Source organism: Panicum virgatum, chromosome 7K (assembly GCF_016808335.1).
Source record: "Panicum virgatum strain AP13 chromosome 7K, P.virgatum_v5, whole genome shotgun sequence".
Taxonomy (NCBI): Eukaryota; Viridiplantae; Streptophyta; class Magnoliopsida; order Poales; family Poaceae; genus Panicum; species Panicum virgatum.
In genome coordinates, this window is record NC_053142.1 from 16,023,464 (window position 1) to 16,041,038 (window position 17,575).

At 43.0% G+C, this 17,575-nt stretch overlaps 2 protein-coding genes and 1 long non-coding RNA gene across 3 annotated transcripts; 1 reads left to right on the forward strand and 2 right to left on the reverse strand.

Annotated features, from left to right (window-relative positions):
- Positions 1–2,579: 2,579 nt before the first annotated feature.
- Positions 2,580–5,330, reverse strand: LOC120639846. The gene is made up of 2 exons (XR_005661714.1): positions 4,607–5,330; positions 2,580–4,543 (listed from the first exon to the last, which is right to left on the reverse strand). It is a non-coding gene; the product is annotated as an uncharacterized LOC120639846 (long non-coding RNA).
- Positions 5,331–7,558: 2,228 nt separating this feature from the next.
- Positions 7,559–9,480, reverse strand: LOC120639845 (3-ketoacyl-CoA synthase 5-like). The gene has a single exon (XM_039915781.1). The coding sequence runs from the start codon at positions 9,343–9,345 to the stop codon at positions 7,921–7,923; it is 1,425 nt and encodes a 474-aa protein (XP_039771715.1). The 5' UTR covers positions 9,346–9,480; the 3' UTR covers positions 7,559–7,920.
- A 6,322-nt stretch (positions 9,481–15,802) lies between these two features.
- Positions 15,803–17,076, forward strand: LOC120639847. Its single transcript, XM_039915782.1, has 3 exons — positions 15,803–16,165; positions 16,246–16,288; positions 16,692–17,076. Exons 1-3 carry the CDS (start codon positions 15,902–15,904, stop codon positions 16,718–16,720), a joined length of 336 nt encoding a protein of 111 aa, XP_039771716.1. The 5' UTR covers positions 15,803–15,901; the 3' UTR covers positions 16,721–17,076.
- Positions 17,077–17,575: the final 499 nt, after the last annotated feature.

The window sequence follows — 17,575 nt, forward strand, 5'->3', positions numbered from 1 at the left end:
CACCTATATTTTGTTCTAAATCTGGATTTTCAGAATCCAGCAAAATCTAGCTTTTCCAAAATCCAAAATCCCAAACGGGGCCTTAGTAATGACTCCAGACACATGTTTTGTGTAAACATTTTGTTTATAGTTGACGTGACAACAATGTGAGTCAACCTGATGTGTTTTAGCAATCTGACTTTTGTGTAACTTTTTTCGTAGGTCAGCTCTCATCAGCAATCTGACGAATAAGTGAGTTAATGTTCGAGAAGGTCAGCTCTCATCAGGGCTTGTGCATGTTGCTTTCGAATTTTACTAGCATAGATGCTCGTGCGTTGCTACGGGTCTTGATCCACTCCAACTCTATCATCATCTGATTGCTCCCGATCCATATGTTTCATGGTACTATATCATTTTTGAAAGCTATACTTTTGTGCAAATTCTGATACGATATTTGAATAATATGTACATTACAAAGTCAATTTTCATGTACATAAAGCACAGTTTTTAAATAGAAAGACTGAACAAATGCATACCGCTTGTCTTCTCACCCTGCCACTTGTAAATATGAAGATTGTTCAAATGTTTTTCCTAATCAACAAAGAGAAGAAGCAGTAAATTTATCCCCAAAATATCTAGCCAAATATTTCTGCAAATATTTAAACATTTTAACCTCTTGCACCTTTGCATTTTCGCTCCATAGCGGAAGAGATGAAGAACCAATTAGTTAAGGGGACCAATATAAATCCTTCCCTACCAGGCCAAAAAAACAAGAAATGGGCCCAGTATCTCTATGTTTCAGTAAGGACGAAAAAACAGAGTTGCAATTTATGTGAATATAGTTGTTGATGAACAACTACCGCATCAAGGTAAGTGTGGCTCACATTTTTTTTAAAGCTAATTGTAGCTCACATATTAAGCTCACTATTGTTGCAATTGCTTCGGTCGTGACTAAGCTTTCTTCTTATATGAATATAGTTAAGGAATCGAAGGCAGAAAAGCTAAAGAAAGGAAGCAGGCAAACCTTGGTAACCAACGAACGTGATGGATGGGGGCACGGTCAGGGAAAATCGTGGCGATTAACACGTCGGTGAGGAAATCTTTGTACTTTTCGTATACGGAGCATCTTGGCGGCGTCTAACCTTGCCTCCAAACTCCGAAGAAAGATGCTTCAGATATTAATAGGGGCGAATACATGATCTTGTGTTTGATCCCACTGCATCACAACTCCGTCCGTGAGCTCGTATCTGATTCGAATCCATGGCTATCCTGAACAACGGTGTCTCCGCTCGCCTTTGCCAGCGCCTGCTGCGATGAACCTACGGCCGTTCCCGACGACGGGGCCTTAGCTCGCCCCTGGTCGTGCTGGCTTCAGCGAATCCACGTCCATCCTCATTGATGACAACTCGCTCACCCCTGCCTGCGCCTGCTGCAACTCACCATTGGAATTGAACAGTGGCGGATGCGGCGTCGAAGTCCGGTGCAGACTAGAGGGTGGCACGGTCGAGGCTGTGTATGGTGCGACAGACATGGCGGCGAAGTCCGGTGTGGACTCGGGGACCACACGGTGGAGGCTGTGGATGGCACGTCGAACTGGGAGAGGCTGCGCGGAGGCGGAATCGAAATTAGATCGAAGGAGGCAAGGGACGCTGACATAATCATGGTACTTTGCTCGTCACTAATTGGGTCCACCTGTCAATCACTAATGATGTATCAAAAGTCAAAGTACCGCAGAAACGGTCCGCTTTTTATAAGTAGGTGAAGAATTGACAACGGCTCAACACATGATCGATCAGATGCGTATCCTAATTTAATCAATACATGGCACCTATACTAATTATAAGTATTGTCCTTTGTTAAGTGCGCACATATAGGTGAAAGCGATCGGGTGCTCTAGCCTAAGAGGGAGAGGGGGTGAATTAGACACTATTAAAATCTTAATCTATGGCTCCAACTAGTTTGCACAAAACTTAAACTAGATCAAGCTATCTAGATGTGCAACTACAGTTCATCTTAGTGTGAAACCCTCATCCCAAAAGAGTTTTGCAACCTATAGCCAATCCTAGTAAGATACCACACTAAGAAAGTAAAGGCACACAAGTTGCAATATGAAATGCGGAAGCTTAAAGAGAGGATGAGAGGAAGCGAACTCTCGACACGAGGATTTATCCCGTGGTTCGGATTGCCATAAAGGCGCTCCTACATCCACGTTGTTGAAGTACTCACGAAGAGTATCGCTTCCCGACAATCAAGTCTCTCCCGTGAACACAATCACGGTCACCTTGATCCCGATCTTCACTAAGGGAGATTGCCCACGAAGGAGGGGTCTCTGTCCCCCGCACAATGTTGTCGACGCCGCTCCACACCAAGCCGAAGGGTCGTTGACGTGCTGGCGAGCCACCAATGCTCCAAGGAGGCCGGCGCACCGAGATACAGGTTTGGTTCACTCTAGAACCACAACATAAAGATCTAAACCTTGCTTGATCACTCACTCAAGAGCTAACCTAGCACTAACACTCACAAAGTTTGTGCTAAGGACTAAGGATTTGATCTTTATGCTCTTGAATGGCTTGGAGGTGTTCTTGGGTGTGAGCGGGATGTCTAGCAACTCCAGCAAGCTTCAAATGGTCGGGGGAGCTCATATATATAGGCCTCCAAGTCGAACTAGCTGTTTGTAGCCGTTAGCAGATTTTCTGCGTGGGCATCGGAACTTCCGGTGCTTCTGCATCGGTTCTTCCGGTCACTCACAAGCTGAAACTAGCCGTCGGCTTCTCTGACGCTTCTGCAGCTGAGTTGGCAACCACCGGTTTAACCGATGACTTAGTGTCGGTTCAACCGGTGCCTCTTGATCTTCATGTAGCCGTTGCCCTTACTGACGTCATTGCACCGACGCCTTGCTCCGACACTCCACCGGTTCAACTGGTGCTGAAGGCATGGTTCCCTCGCACTTGACATCATCTCTGGAACATAGTACGTTGATTGCACCGACGTTTCTCTTGACACTGTCGGTTCAACTGGTGCTTCATTCTTTCTTCACTTGATCTCCAGAGGCGCTCAGTCTTGCACCAAAGCTAGGCCGTCGGATCTCCCGACAACCATTGGATGTACCGATACTATAGGCATCGGTTCTTCCGGTGCTACTGGTTTCAGTAGAACTCGTCCAATTCAGCATTTCTTTGAGTTCTTTCTTCGTGTATTTGTTTGTATGACCTTTTTACATCATCCCTGGGATCTAGAAATGTTCACTCAACAAAACCATTAGTCCCATTGATTGTGTTGTCATACGATCACCAAAATCACTCAAAATGACATAAATGGTGCCATGTTCGTTACAATAGTACTTTGTCAAAGTATTGCACCTTGTACCGAGAAGTGCATGCATCTGGCCAACTTTGTCCCCTTCACGTTATTTCACATGCAAAAACTAATTATGCAATGAGACGAAGCATCAATCGTCCGGTCTTCCCTAGTCTTCGTCCAATGTTTGGCTAATTAATCAATATACTAATCATTATCAGTCAACTACTTCTATATCCATTAAGGCGTGGAACTCGTGATGTAATTAGCAGTATGATCGATGGGACTTTGTTCTGAAAATCTTGTGAAACAGCGTCCAAAACCAGTTCAGGTCATTTAGATGGTATTTTATAGTTCATGGGGTTAAATGCTTGGTTTTGTAGCTGATGGGGTTAAGTAGACAAACCTCCATAGCTGAGGGTTAAATAAACTTATTCTTAAATATTACACTGATAGGTAATATCTAGAAGACTACTCCCTCCGGCCTCAAAAAACTGACGTTTTGAGGCTGTCCTAAGTAACTATTTTAAACTTTGACTTCAAATAAATTTATATGTGTTGAGTTTGGATGTATAAAAATTGTATCAATAGATTCATCTTAAAATGTAGTTTTATAAAAGTATACTTTGATCGTATATTATATATATTCTATAGAAAAAAATAGTTGTCAAAATTGAGTTTTGAAGACCGTGTCAAGTCGGAAACGTCAGTTATTTGAAGACCGGAGGGAGTAAGTTACATGATGTAATTTGCCAAGTCAGGAAAGCAATAAACAGAATGGGGTATCCACCAAATAACAAGGGTAGTTTGATGATTTCGAACCAATCACGAGGCATTCTTGGCCCTGTGAGGAAAAATGAATTGATCGCATTTGATAAGTATCATTTGTGTGCAACCATTCACTATCTTCACCAGGAGCAATGTTTTGCTTGTCCCATGCAGTGTCCCCATCTGTACGTGAACAAACAAAATATCCATACTGCCTTTAATCAATTTGGTTGCAAGGAATAGTGTGTTGTCGAGCTGTCACCACGCTGCCTCGCCCCTCAAACCGAGCCGTTAAGTGAGAGAGAAAGGGATGGGATAGAGAGAAGATGGGGCAACTGGGGTATAAGGGACTTTTTCTTTTGCATGGCTAAAGTTTAGTCTATGGGATACAAATAGACCATGGCTAAAAGTGGCTAGCTTTAGTCCTAAGTTTAGCCCATGGGATCCAAGTAGGGCCTAAGTTGAACCGCGGTCACTCCATTGCAAATGTGGCTATGACCTAAAAAAGTAAATTTATCAAGTTTTGACAACTGGATAGTAGGTGATAGGTGAAGGAAGTTACCTGTGTTCTGGGAGTTGCTTAGGCAGCCATTGAATGGAGGCGTCCCTCAGACTGTTTCGGATGCGACATCTACAAGGACGGGAAATAGAACAGCTGTCTGGCATCAGTGGAGGACAGTTCCTTTGATAGGGTCCTACGGTCCAAGATCTGTACAACCATGTCTATAGCAACACACACCAAAGTACTCACATGCATTCTGAAGATTGTCAAAAAATTATGAATTTTGCAATGCAAAGAAGTTTGAGCACGACACTACTACAAAAAAGATTTTCTGAGGCGGTTGAAAAGAATTTTCCGAGGCGGGCACAGGCAACCACCTCGGAGGTTCCGTCACGGTAAATCAGGATTTTCCAAGGCGTTCAGCCGCCCGCCTCTGTTAATGGAGAAAAAAAAGAAAAGCCTGGCCTGTCGAGCCCATCTGGGCTGCCGGCGCGGCCCGCCGCCACCGCCGGTGCTGCTGCGCTGCTCTGCCGCGCCGGGGCCGCGGCGCAGCTCCGCGCCCCGGCATGCCCATCTCGCCTCCATTGCACCGTCGGAGCCGCCATCCCCCACCCGAAGCTGCCTGTCCCGGCCGGATCTAGACGCACCGCCACCGGATCCGCTGTCCCCTGGCCGGATTCGACGCGCCCCCGCCCGGATGCCCTGCCCCCATACGCTGCCTCGGCCGGGAGGGGCCCTTGCCCCCGAGCGGCGCCTCCGCCTGGAGGGGCCGTGCCCCCGCGCCCCGCCGTCGCCGGGAGGGGCCCTTGCCCCCGCGCACCGCCATCCCCGGGAGGGGGCTGTGCCCCCGCGCGCCGCCTCCGCCTGGAGGGGCCCTTGCCCCCACGCGCCGCCATCGTCGGTAGGGGGCCGTGCTCCCACGCGCCGCCATCACCGGGAGGGGGCCTTGCCCCCGCGCGCTGCCGTCGCCGGGAGGGGGCCGTGCCCCCGCACGCCGCCGCCGCAGTTACCTGCTGCGAAAGGGAAGCCTAAGGGAGAGGGAGGGCGGCGGCTGATGAGGGAGAGAGGGGGGATGAAATGAAAACCTAAGTGTTGTTTATATAGTCGAGTCTAATAATGGGACATGGGCTGGGCTTTGTTTTTTGAGGCGAACACCTTATACCTGTCCGTCTCAGTAAATTATTAACCGAGGCGCCGCCTCGGTAAATATAAAAACCGCCTTGGTTAATCTATTTTGCGAGGCGGTTTCTCTAATCGCCTCGATTAATAAGAAATGACCACCTCGGTTAATGCTTGGTATTAACCAAGGCGGTTAATAATTGTGCCCGCCTCCGAGCCATTTTTTAAGTGCCTCGCAAAATAGAATTTTGTAGTAGTGCGAGTCAAAGGTAACTGTTGCCGTGAGAGAAACATTAGTTTGTCCATCCAAAATACACCACCTGAACTCATGAGGCTCTGGTCAAGATCATATTCTTCTGATACCAGACAATTCCATGATAACATAAGATATATTAATAATCATTTATCATTCACTTCTCTTTACTGCCGCCTTGATAGTATGACTACCAACATCAGAAAGATCTATGTTTACACATTTATGATTTTGTTGACTATTTGTTCAATATCTTTTCAAAGTTTTCTAGAATGCAAAGGTGCACCACAAATATGTGAAAGGAAACTGGCCAATGGGCCCCTTCCCAATCTAGCCCTATAGTCTCACTTTTATTGTGGTTGATGGTCACCCGTGAGAATTGTTCAAAACAAGACATCAACCATTTAATGTTACTCCCTCCAGTTCCCTAAAGCAAGTTGGTTTGAACATTGGCACAGTCTCCAAAATACAACATTGACTACTATTTTTTTATAAAATATGAATAAAATATAGTCAAAATATACTTTTATGAAATCACATTTTGAGATGAATCTATTCATACCATTTCCATATTTCGAAACTTAGCACATTAAAATTTATTTGCAGTCAACATTAAAAACCTTTGACTTAGGACAATCTCAAAATAACTTCCTTTAGGAACCAGAGGGAATAGTAGTTTTCTCAATATCACTGTAGGGAAAACATAACGTATCATCAGCATATCACAGGCACACTATATGTCCCTCCCAATTAGGCATCTAGGCTTTGATTAAACCATTATTTGGCAACCTTAGCCGTCATTTTTTGTAAACACATATGGAACTGCGTTAAGCAAAAGATGTGATAAAAGGTTCCCTGGTCTAGGCCATTTTCCTTATTTAAAGTACTATTCCCATCATTTATCGTAGTGCACAACCACTTTACCAATCCATCCTCTCTATTTATAACCGGAACCTCTTGACACTAACATCTTCGACCTCCCAACTAACCAAATCATGTCTTTTCCTAATATAGTTGTTTTTACCAAATCATTGTGAGAAAACAAACAAAGGGTGATCATTTAATATAAACAAGAAAATGAAAGGGAGGTTGATTTTTTTTCGTCATGTGTAAGTGCAGGATAATTTCCTTTAGAAAGGGCCTTCCACAAAGCTATATACATTCTAGGGACTTTCACTTCAAAGATTTGGCCATTTCTTTCCTTTTGATATACACCAGATAGTAATATGAAAACTTGAATCAAAAATATGTGGGGGGAATTAATGTTTGCCTCATGCAGTGTTTTGAATATATTTTTATGCTGAGTATTGTATTTACTACTACAGAAAACATTTTTGCAATGCCATTTTTACAGCTGGTTCGTGATAAACTGCTTGTTAAATGTTTTCACCGCCGGTCCGAAAGTAGGTGGGTGTAGTCGATGTCGGAACTTGTTGTGAAAATGATTATCACCGCTGACTCGTGATTAAAACCAGTGGTGAAAATGTAACCTTAGCTGGAAGTGATCATTCATTTTCATTGCCGATTCATGACTTGAATGGCAGTACTAAAAAGCCCATCCGCATGGAAAAATTTAAGTTTTACATATGAAATCGGAAGAAGACAAACTTTTTATCAAAATTGTAGAGGCGGATGAGAAGTTTGCTAAATCCACGAGCCTGAAAATTAATTATAGAAAGTCTTACCTGATTCCAATAAACGTTTCTTCTGGAAGAACATACAACAGCTAGCTGATGCTTTTGGTTGTGCTATTGGTGCTCCCTTTCACATATTTGGGGCTGCTCTTTGTATACTCAACCATACACGCTACGTAGGTATAGATATAAGCCAGACACTATAAAAGACCAAACTGAGTACAAGTCCGAATACTAGTCACCTAACACAGTTACATAAATGATGCAAGCCATGCTTGCATTAGAAGGCTAGAACCAGTGCTTACGATTATTAATATTGCCATAGTAGCAATAACACTTCCATTATTTATTTTCTTGCCCTTTTTTCATCAGACACTATTCAAGGCTTCTGTGGGGGTAGCCACTGGGTATCTATGGATGCAGCCAGCCCACGCCTTATCCACCTCCTCTGCTGGTCGGATGCAGTCCCAAACAGCGCTGTTGGACTTGAAGCCAGAGCCAAAGCCAAGCATCCACACCCGGTCACCCTTGCGCATTCGACTCTTAGCCTCGATGTAAGCCAACTCATACCAAATTGTGCTGCTAGACATGTTTCCAAACCGATGGAGTGTCATACGGGACGGCTCCATCTGCTCGTCTGACAAACCAAGGTTGTGCTGAACCTTGTCGATCACTGGTCGTGCCCCGGGGTGGATACACCAGTGCTGGACAGCTTTTCGGAAGTCTGGATGGTATTGCTTGACCCGTCCGTTGGAACACTTTCTCATGATGAGAAACAGTTTGTAAAATAGTTGAACTGAAAGTGGAAGAACTAGTGGCCCAATGGCAGTGAAGTTGGCCTTCAATGCATTAGCAGCGGCAGCTAAGATGTTTCTGGATATATTGATGCCTAGCGTGCCATCAACATCTTCTTCGTGAAGGATGCAGTTGTAAGAACTGTCATCAGCACATGTGTTGGTCCGGACCAGGTGTGCGAGCCGAAACCGCGCCATAGACTTGGATGTAGATAGCAGCACAGCTGTGCCGCCCATGCGGAAGAGGATGTTGGTAACTTGCATGCTAGTGTTCTTTCCCTTGTAGAAGTTGGGCGTTATGGTCTCTGTAGACACAACCAGAGCGTGAGCACCATGCTGTGCTGCTGGTCGAACTCGAAGGAGGTCTCTTGCAAGCCCCACCGAGATTAGTCCAGCACTGCAACCCATCCCAGATAAGGTCACATTGTGGATGTCGTCTCGAAACTTATATCGGTTCAGGATCATGTCACCCAAGGATGGAACTGGTAAAAAGACACTGCAGTTGACAACTAGTATATCGATGGTGCTGGGAGCGATGCCTGTTTTGGCCAGTAGGTCATCGATTGCCGAGAAAATGACAAGCTCTGCCTCGGCACGGGCATCATCTAAGCTGCTAGAGGGTGGAATGTATCGGACTGCCAGAGGAAGGCTCGTCTCTTCCCCGATGCCGCTACGGTGCAGTGTGCGTTCTACGAACTGGATACCATGATCATCATAGAATGATGGCATGAGCTTGCAATGCTCTATGAAACTGGAAATGGGGAAACGACAGGTTGGGCCGGCATAATAGCAGGCATAGTCAATGAGGTATATGCTACGGGGGCGGTTCTTCATGTATACACCGGCCAAACCGGCAAGAAGGAGACATGCCACCAGCAAGAGTTGGATGGGTTGGAGGCTGCCAAGTGTGATGGGCAGGGTGGCATGCTCGGTATTGGTAACGATGATGATTACGGTGGCTGAAAGAACCATGGTGACAATAGAAACGTGGATGTTCATGGTGGCTGAGGCCTTTGTAGAGTACTTTGAGTGATATAATGGGGTCACCGCGTGTCGAATATATACAATATATGCTGAACTCTATATCTGTGGAAGTGAAGATGCATGGCACTGAGAAAAGCAAGCTATGGTTTCAGATATTTAAAGACACAAGGCAACCCGCAACCTTGGCTCAGCAGAACTGTACGTGAATGATAGCAAACATTTTCTCTCACCATATCATCATATTAAATGATTAGACTACCTACTAACTACTATATCTCATCATAACGCACAACCACTTTATCAATCCATCCTCTCTATTTATAACCGGAACCTTCACCAACATCTTCGACCTCCCAACAAACCTAATCATATACCTTTTCATAATATAGTTTTTTTTACCAAAACGTTGTCAGAAAAAAAAACACCCAAAGGGTGATCATTTAATATAAACAAGAAAAAGAAGGGGAGGATGATTTTTTTCTTCATCCATGTGTAAGTGCAGGATAATTTCCTTTGGAAAGGGCCTTCCACGAAATTATATATGTTCTAGGGACTTTCACTTCAAGGATTTGGCCATTTCTTCCTTTAGATATGCATGAGACAGTAATATGAAAACTTCAATGAAAAATCGGGGGGTGGGGGGGGGGGGGATTATTGTTTGCCTCATGCAGCATTTTGAATACATTATTATGTTGAGTATTCTATTCATTATTATAGAAAACATTTTTGCAATGCCATTTTCACCGCCGGTTCGTCAAAAACCACTTGTTGAAATGATGAGGTTTTTAACATAGCACAAGCTTTTTCTTTTTTTGCAAGTGGTGTTTAGAGGGACGCATTGGACCCATTTTTTGGCGCTATTGCAAAATGAGGAAGAAAGACCCTTCATTCAATAGCGGTACCATGTGCTTGAGATGGCGGTGATGGAGTTGTTCGCCTCTTTTGGTTGGCGGTTTAGTAATGGACTCCCTTTCTCTTGATAAAAGTATTATGGTTGGGTGGAACGTTGATGTTGGTGTTTGCTTTTTAAGTCTGGACCGTTTCAGATGCAACATCTATAAGGATGGGAAACATAATGGCTGTCTGGCATTAGTGGAGGACAGTAACTTTGATAGGGTCCTAGCGTCCCAGATCTGTACAACAATGTCTATAGCAACATACACCAAAGTACCCATATGCATGCTGAAGACTGTCAAAAAATTGTAAATTTTGCAATGCAAAGAAGTAACTGTTGCTGTGCGAGAAACATTAGTTTGTCCATCCAAAATACACCACCTGAACTCATGAGGCTCTGGTCAAGATCAGATTCTTCTGATGCCAGACAATTCTGTGATAACATAAGATATATTAATAATAATTTATCATTCACTTCTCTCTACTGCCGCGTTGATAGTATGACTACCAACATTAGAAAGAGCTATGTTTGCACATTTATGATTTTGTTGACTATTTGTTCAATGTTTTCTAGAATGCAAAGGAGCACCACAAATATCTGAAAGAAAACTAGCCAATGGACCCCTTCCCAATCTAGCCTATAGTCATGAGGTCACTTTTATTGTGGTTGATGGTCACATGAGAATTGTTCAAAACAAGACATCAACCATTTAATGTTACTCTCTCCGGTTCCCTAAAACATGTCGTTTTAAACATTGGCATGGTCTCCAAAATACAACTTTGACTACTATTTTTCTATAAAATATGAATAAAATATAGTCAAAATATACTTATATGAAATCACATTTTGAGATGAATCTATTCATAACATTTCCATATTTCGAAACATAGCACATAAAAATTAATTTGCAGTCAGCATTAAAAACATTTGACTTAGGACAATCTCAAAATGACTTCCTTTAGAGAAGCAGAGGGAGAAGTAGTTTTCTCAATATCACTGTAGGGAAACATAACCTGTCATCAGCATATCAAAGGCGGACATTTATTTGATGGGGACATGGCAAGGTGAAAATAGGCTAAAAGTTGAAAATTTGAAAATTCTTTCAAAACATACTTTAAAGTTTCAAAAATGATGAAATATGGCACATCCATAGCTCATGTTATGACAAATTGCAAAAGTTAGGATCCAAAATCTGTCTAGATTATCAAATACAAAAATGTTAAACCGAGTATGCTTATTGTCTGAAAATCCTTCTTCAGCCTCACAAGAGGCCACCACTACACGGCCTGCAATACAGTCAATGAAGGTGGTGATGAGACCATATTAATTTATAGATAATGTGAATGAGGAATACTAAATGTTTGGTCATGGTACTTTTGTTGGTTTGCATCTGTTTCCATCATCTTGTAAATCTTTGTCTGACCACTAGGAGATAAAATTGTGCAAATGAGGAGGTCGCGTGGACATCAAGATCAATTTAGAGGACAACAGTGCCTTTGATAAGGGTCCTAGCGTCCCAGATCCGTACGACCATGTCCATAGCAACATACACCAAAGTACCCACATGCATGCTGAAGATTGTCAAAAATTCTGAATTTTGCAATGCCAAAAAGATTGAGGATGAGTCAAAGGTAACTGTTGCTATGAGGGAAAGATTAGTTTGCCCATCCAAAATACACCACGTGAACTCATGCGGCCTGGTCAAGATCAGATTCTTCTCATGCCAGACATTTCCGTGATGACATAAGATATATTAATGGCCATTTATCCTTCACTTCTCTCTACTGCCGCATTGATAATATGACAACCAACATCAGAAATAGTTGTGTTTACACATTTATGATTTTGTTGACTATTTGTTGAATATCTTTTCAAAATTTTCTAGAATGCAAAGGAGCACCCCCTGAAAGGAAACTGGCCAATGAGCCCCTTCCCAATCTAGCCCTATAGGCATGAGGTCTCTTTTATTGTGGTTGATGGTCACACTTCATAACTGTTCAAAACAAGACATCTTCCATTAAATGTTAGTAGTTTTCTCAATATCGCTGTAGGGAAAACAAAATGTAGCATCAGCATATTAAAGGCACACGATGTCTCCCTTACAAATAGGTATCAGCACAGATTCGATTGTATCCAGGGGCTGTGCTTTGGCAACATCAGGGTTAAACCAGCCTCCAAAACCACTTCAGGAGGTCTTTTAGATGGTATTTTATAGTTCACGGGGCTAAATACTTGGTTTTGTAGCTGATGGGGTTATGTAGACAAACCTCCATAGCTGAGGGGTTAAATAAACTTATTCTTAAATATTACATTGACAGGTAAAATTTAGAAGACTACTCCCTCCGGTCTTAAAAATCTAACATTTTGAGGTTGTCCTAAGTCAACTATTTTAAACTTTGACTTCAAATAAATTTATATGTGTTGAGTTTGGATATATAAAAATTGTATCAATAGATTCCTCTTAAAATGTATTTTTATAAAAGTATACTTATATTGTATATTATATATATTCTATAGAAAAAGTAGTAGTCAGAGTTGAGTTTTGAAGACCGTGTCAATGTCCAGAACGTCAGCTATTTGAAGACCGGAGGGAGTAAGTTATATGATATAATTCGCCAAGTCGGGAAAGTAATAAACAGAATGGGGGTATCCACCAAATAACAAGGGTACTTTGATGATTTCGAACCAATCACGAGGCATTCTTGGCCCTGTGAGGAAAAATGAACTGATCGCCTTTGAAAAGTATCATTTATGTGCAACCATTTACTATCTTCACCACGAGCAATGTTTTGCTTGTTCCATGCGGGGTCCCCATCTGTAGGTGAACAAACAAAATAGCCATACTGCCCGTAATGAATATGGTTGCGAGGAATAGAGTGTTTGTCGAGCTGCAGCCACGCTGCCTTGCCCCTCCCACAGCAGCTAAGTAGACAAAGAAAGGGATGGGATAGAGAGAAGATGGGGCAACCGGGGTATTAGGGACTTTTTCTTTTGCAAGGCTAAAGTTTAATCTATGGGATACAAACAGACCATGGCTAAAGTGGCTAGCTTTAGTCCTTACTAAAGTTTAACCCACTGGATCCAAACAGAGCCTTGAACCGTGGTCACTCCATTGCAAATGTTGCTATCACCTAGAAATATAAATTTATCAAGTTTTGATGTTTGGATAGTAGGTGGTAGGTGGAGGAAGTTATCTGTGTTCTCGGAGTTGCTTAGGCGGCCATTGAATGGAGGCGTCCCTCAGACCATTTCGGATGCGACATCTACAAGGATGGGAAATAGAATGGCTGTCTGGCATTAGTAGGGGAATGAAAATTGGCATAATTAAGTAACTACAAAGCGTCCCAAAGTTGCATGTATGTATGGAAAAGTAATTTTTGCGTGATGAGGAAACTGGATTAACAGACTGATGGTCTGACTTTGTATCAGAAATAAACTTCAGCCTTTTGATTTTTACTCACGTGCTTTATAGAATTGATACGAGTTTCTTAGGTTATAAAAGAATTGACAATACAAGCAGCGCTGACCTTGGTCTTGGTGCCTTCCGAGGACTTATTGATCCTCCAGGCAGGTTTTCCTTCCTGTTGTTGTATGCGGACAAATACACAACAGCATTATTAGGAATTATTACTTTTTAATAGGGGAATATATATATTAATATTACAACATTTGTATCGATCGATACATATAGCTGTCCATTCACTATACCACAACCACAATATAGCGTCAGACATCAGTCGCTATAAATGAACAATTACCGACAAACGGTTGGTCGGTATAGTTTATCATCCAACCATTGGTCGGCATTACAAGTTTTGCCGACCAAAAATCAGTCAATATATCAATTTAGCTTTAGCGACCAACTATTTGTTGGCAAACTGAAGTATTTACAACCAATCATCGGTCGGCATAAAAGATTCACCTGTTGGGCGCTCAGCTAAATAAACTCCCGCCCACACAATTTGCAAAGGCCCACTTGTCAGTCTGCTATGAAACCCTAGCTCCCCAAACCAAACCAACCCATTCCGTTCACCATTTTCTTGGCGCCGCCACCCACGCCAGTGGCAATTTTCCCCAAGTTGCGCGCGTGCCCGCCTCCCCCAAATCCAATCCCACCTCCCCCAAATCCAATTGCAGCGCCAGATCGAGCAGCCACCCCCCACCACCGTCCTCTGTAGCATCCACGCGCCGCCGTCCCCTGCAGGCCGCCGCGCGCCGCGCCCACCTACAGATCGAGCGCCACCCCCTCCGCCGTCCCCTGCAGCCGCCTCCACGCGCCGCTCCAGCCGCCCCCGCCGCCGTCCCCTGCAGGCCGCCGCGCATAGCGCCCTGCTGCAAGTGCGATGCTGCAGGCAGGGGGCCGAGGCCGCGATCCCCACTCGTGCGGCCCTCACGGCCGTGACCCCATCCTCTCGATCCGGAGCCCAGAGGGTGCAGCCCTCACGGCCGCAACCCCCACTCCTCTAGATTGAGCGGCCAGAGGGTGCTGCGGCTACCCCTACCTCCGCACAGCGGTGCAGGTCTGAGGCCGCCGGCCGGCTGCCGCCTAGAGCAGCTAGCTTGCTGATTTTCTGGGCCAGAAGACCAAGCCTATCCTTAGCTTGTCACCGCCACCTTCTCTCGTGACACACAACAAGGCCATCAACCAGGTCTGGACATGAATCATTTGCATCTTTATTTTTCTGCGTGTTTTCTAAATCTTGCTGTTGGAATTAATATTTTTATTGGTGCAGGCAGCAGGCATCTTGGTCAATCACGAGGCTGCATTTGGAACTTTGAGCACATCTTCAATATTGACAACAGCCGGCCACCTAGTCGAGAAGTATTCAGGTGAAGGAGCTTTTGTAGCGATATGTTTCCATCTGTTTTTCTAGTTCCTATGCCTTACTGTCTGCCGTCTTATTTTAAGATGTTGATATGTTGTGGTTGTACTCTCTATGAAAAGATATACTCTACAATCAACTTGATCTCGTCATGGATAGAACATGGATTAACAGTGACTCTAGGTACAACCTATTTATTTTACAAATTCAAGTGTTGTGTAGTTAACATGACATTTAACAAAAAGAATTACATGTAGGCACACCAAGGCATATTTGCAAAGCGTGAACAATTTTCTAGCTTTTGCATTTAAAAATTCAGCAGTAGGCAGCAAGATATTATGCCCTTGTAGAAAGTGTGTGAACTCATTTTGGAGAGAGGCAAGTGATGTACGTGAGCACTTGATATGTGATGGTTTTCTAGAGGGGTATACAATATGGAATTTACATGGAGAACCTACCCCTTCCGTGAATCATGGGAATTTTGATGATGCTGAGCTTATGGAGGACTGTAATGAGGATGATGACATATCTGGTATGCTTAGAGACTTAGCTGCTGGTTTAGATGATAGAGGAGATTTTGAGGACAACAGTTCTATTTTGGAACCTTGTGTTGAGCTACTTGCCATTCAAAAGTTGGTAGATGAGAATAGCAAAGAGTTGTACCCTAATTGCAAGAAATATACACAACTTCATTTCCTCGTTAGACTTTTGCACCTCAAACTCCTTGGAGGATGGACTGATAGATCTTTTAATCTACTTAATGATGCACTTCCTGAGGGTTCATCACTACCTAGAAATTTTCATGAAGCTAAGAAATTGGTTAAATCTATAGGAATTGGGTATATTAGTATTCATGCTTGTGAAAATGATTGCATTCTCTATTGGAAAGGAAGTCATATTATATGCCGTGTTGAGATCTGAGCTACCTGTGGCTAAGGGAACAATTGTTTCAACTAATCCAACCACCTTGGTAGGAGGTCAGCCTCTTGGAAAGCAATATTGTGAAGTTATTGTTAGTTTAGTGCTGAAACGGGATGCGATTCTGCCTCGTCCTCATGCTGAGATGAACAATATGGGTGATGCTCTTATGATGGCAATTGCATGGCCATATAAAAAGGTAACCTAAACTTTTTGTTGTTTATGTCTTTTGCATCAATGGTGATTGGCCAAGTTTCTAATTAATGATGTGTATCTTAGTTGAAGGCTACCAAGGCATCAAAATCCTCCTTGGGTACTGCAGGTATTTAGTCTGAATTTTACTTACAACAAATAACATAGTGCAATCTGCGTTGCTTCTCTTCTTGTGACATGTGAATTCATAAATTTTGAAAGCAAGTGATCTGCATAGAGTAATCTGCATGGCAATTAGCTTATCTTTGTCAAAATAGTTTGAGAATTCTGCAAACATAGTTATGTGCTGCTCTAATGACTAAGCATATAACAAGCTTGTGTAGTGTGTACATAAGGAACTACACTAGTATGCTTAGTTAGGTTTTGCTCACAATGGTAAACAATTAAGATCACTTGGTCCTCTGATATCCACTAATATAACAGTAACTACATTTCGAATGGTTGTATGTCATTTCTTTTTTTTCATACTTTGCTGAAAACTGCTACTGATTACATGCTATACTCACTTTCAGGCAGTGCTGAAAGAAATGCTAAGAACTAGGAAGGATGCTTGAAGCTGTTTACAAGTTCGAAGATCACATCAAGATTTTGTGTTTATTTTGTTTTGGAGCTCCTGCAGATGAATATTTTGCACAAGCTTAATGGCTGTAGTGAAGTGTGATAGTTTGACCTGTAATGGTAGATGTGGAAATGCTAATGGCTTACTCATATGCAAACTTGATGGCTTTTGGTTAGAAATGGTGGATGCTTCTGATCATAGATGCAGACTTGATGCCTATGAGCTAGCTAGTTTTGTATGGCTGTAGTGTGCAATTGGACTAGCTTATAGCTAGCTACCTCATGTATATGGAATTATGGATAATTTAGTATTAATGTTATATGCTCACTTTCAGTGAATCGTGAATCGTTATGAATGTTCCAATTGTGGATTTATCACCTGATTCAACTGTTAATAGAATAATTTTAAAATATATATGTGGAATAAAATTTATGTTTGTTCATGGGAATAGTTGCCGTTGGACTGTTGGTCGGTATTTCTTTCATGGGGCATCGGACAGTCAGTCGGTATTTCTTTCATGGGGCGTCGGACGGTTGGTCGGTAAAAATGTGTCGGTCGGTATAGATTTATACCGACGCCACTTTTACCGACAAATAGTTAGTGTCGGCGTAGCTTTATGCCGACCGATGGTCGGTCGCTATAGGGACTTTTAGCGACCATAATGTAGTTGCTATATTTTGGCTGTGGTATAGTGATTGTTACAAGCTCATCAAAACTGTCCAGACTTAAAAAGCAAACACCAACATCAATGTTCCGCACAACCATAATACTTTTATCAAGAGAAAGAGAGTCCATTACTAAACTGCCAACCAGAAGAGGCGAACAACTCCATCACCA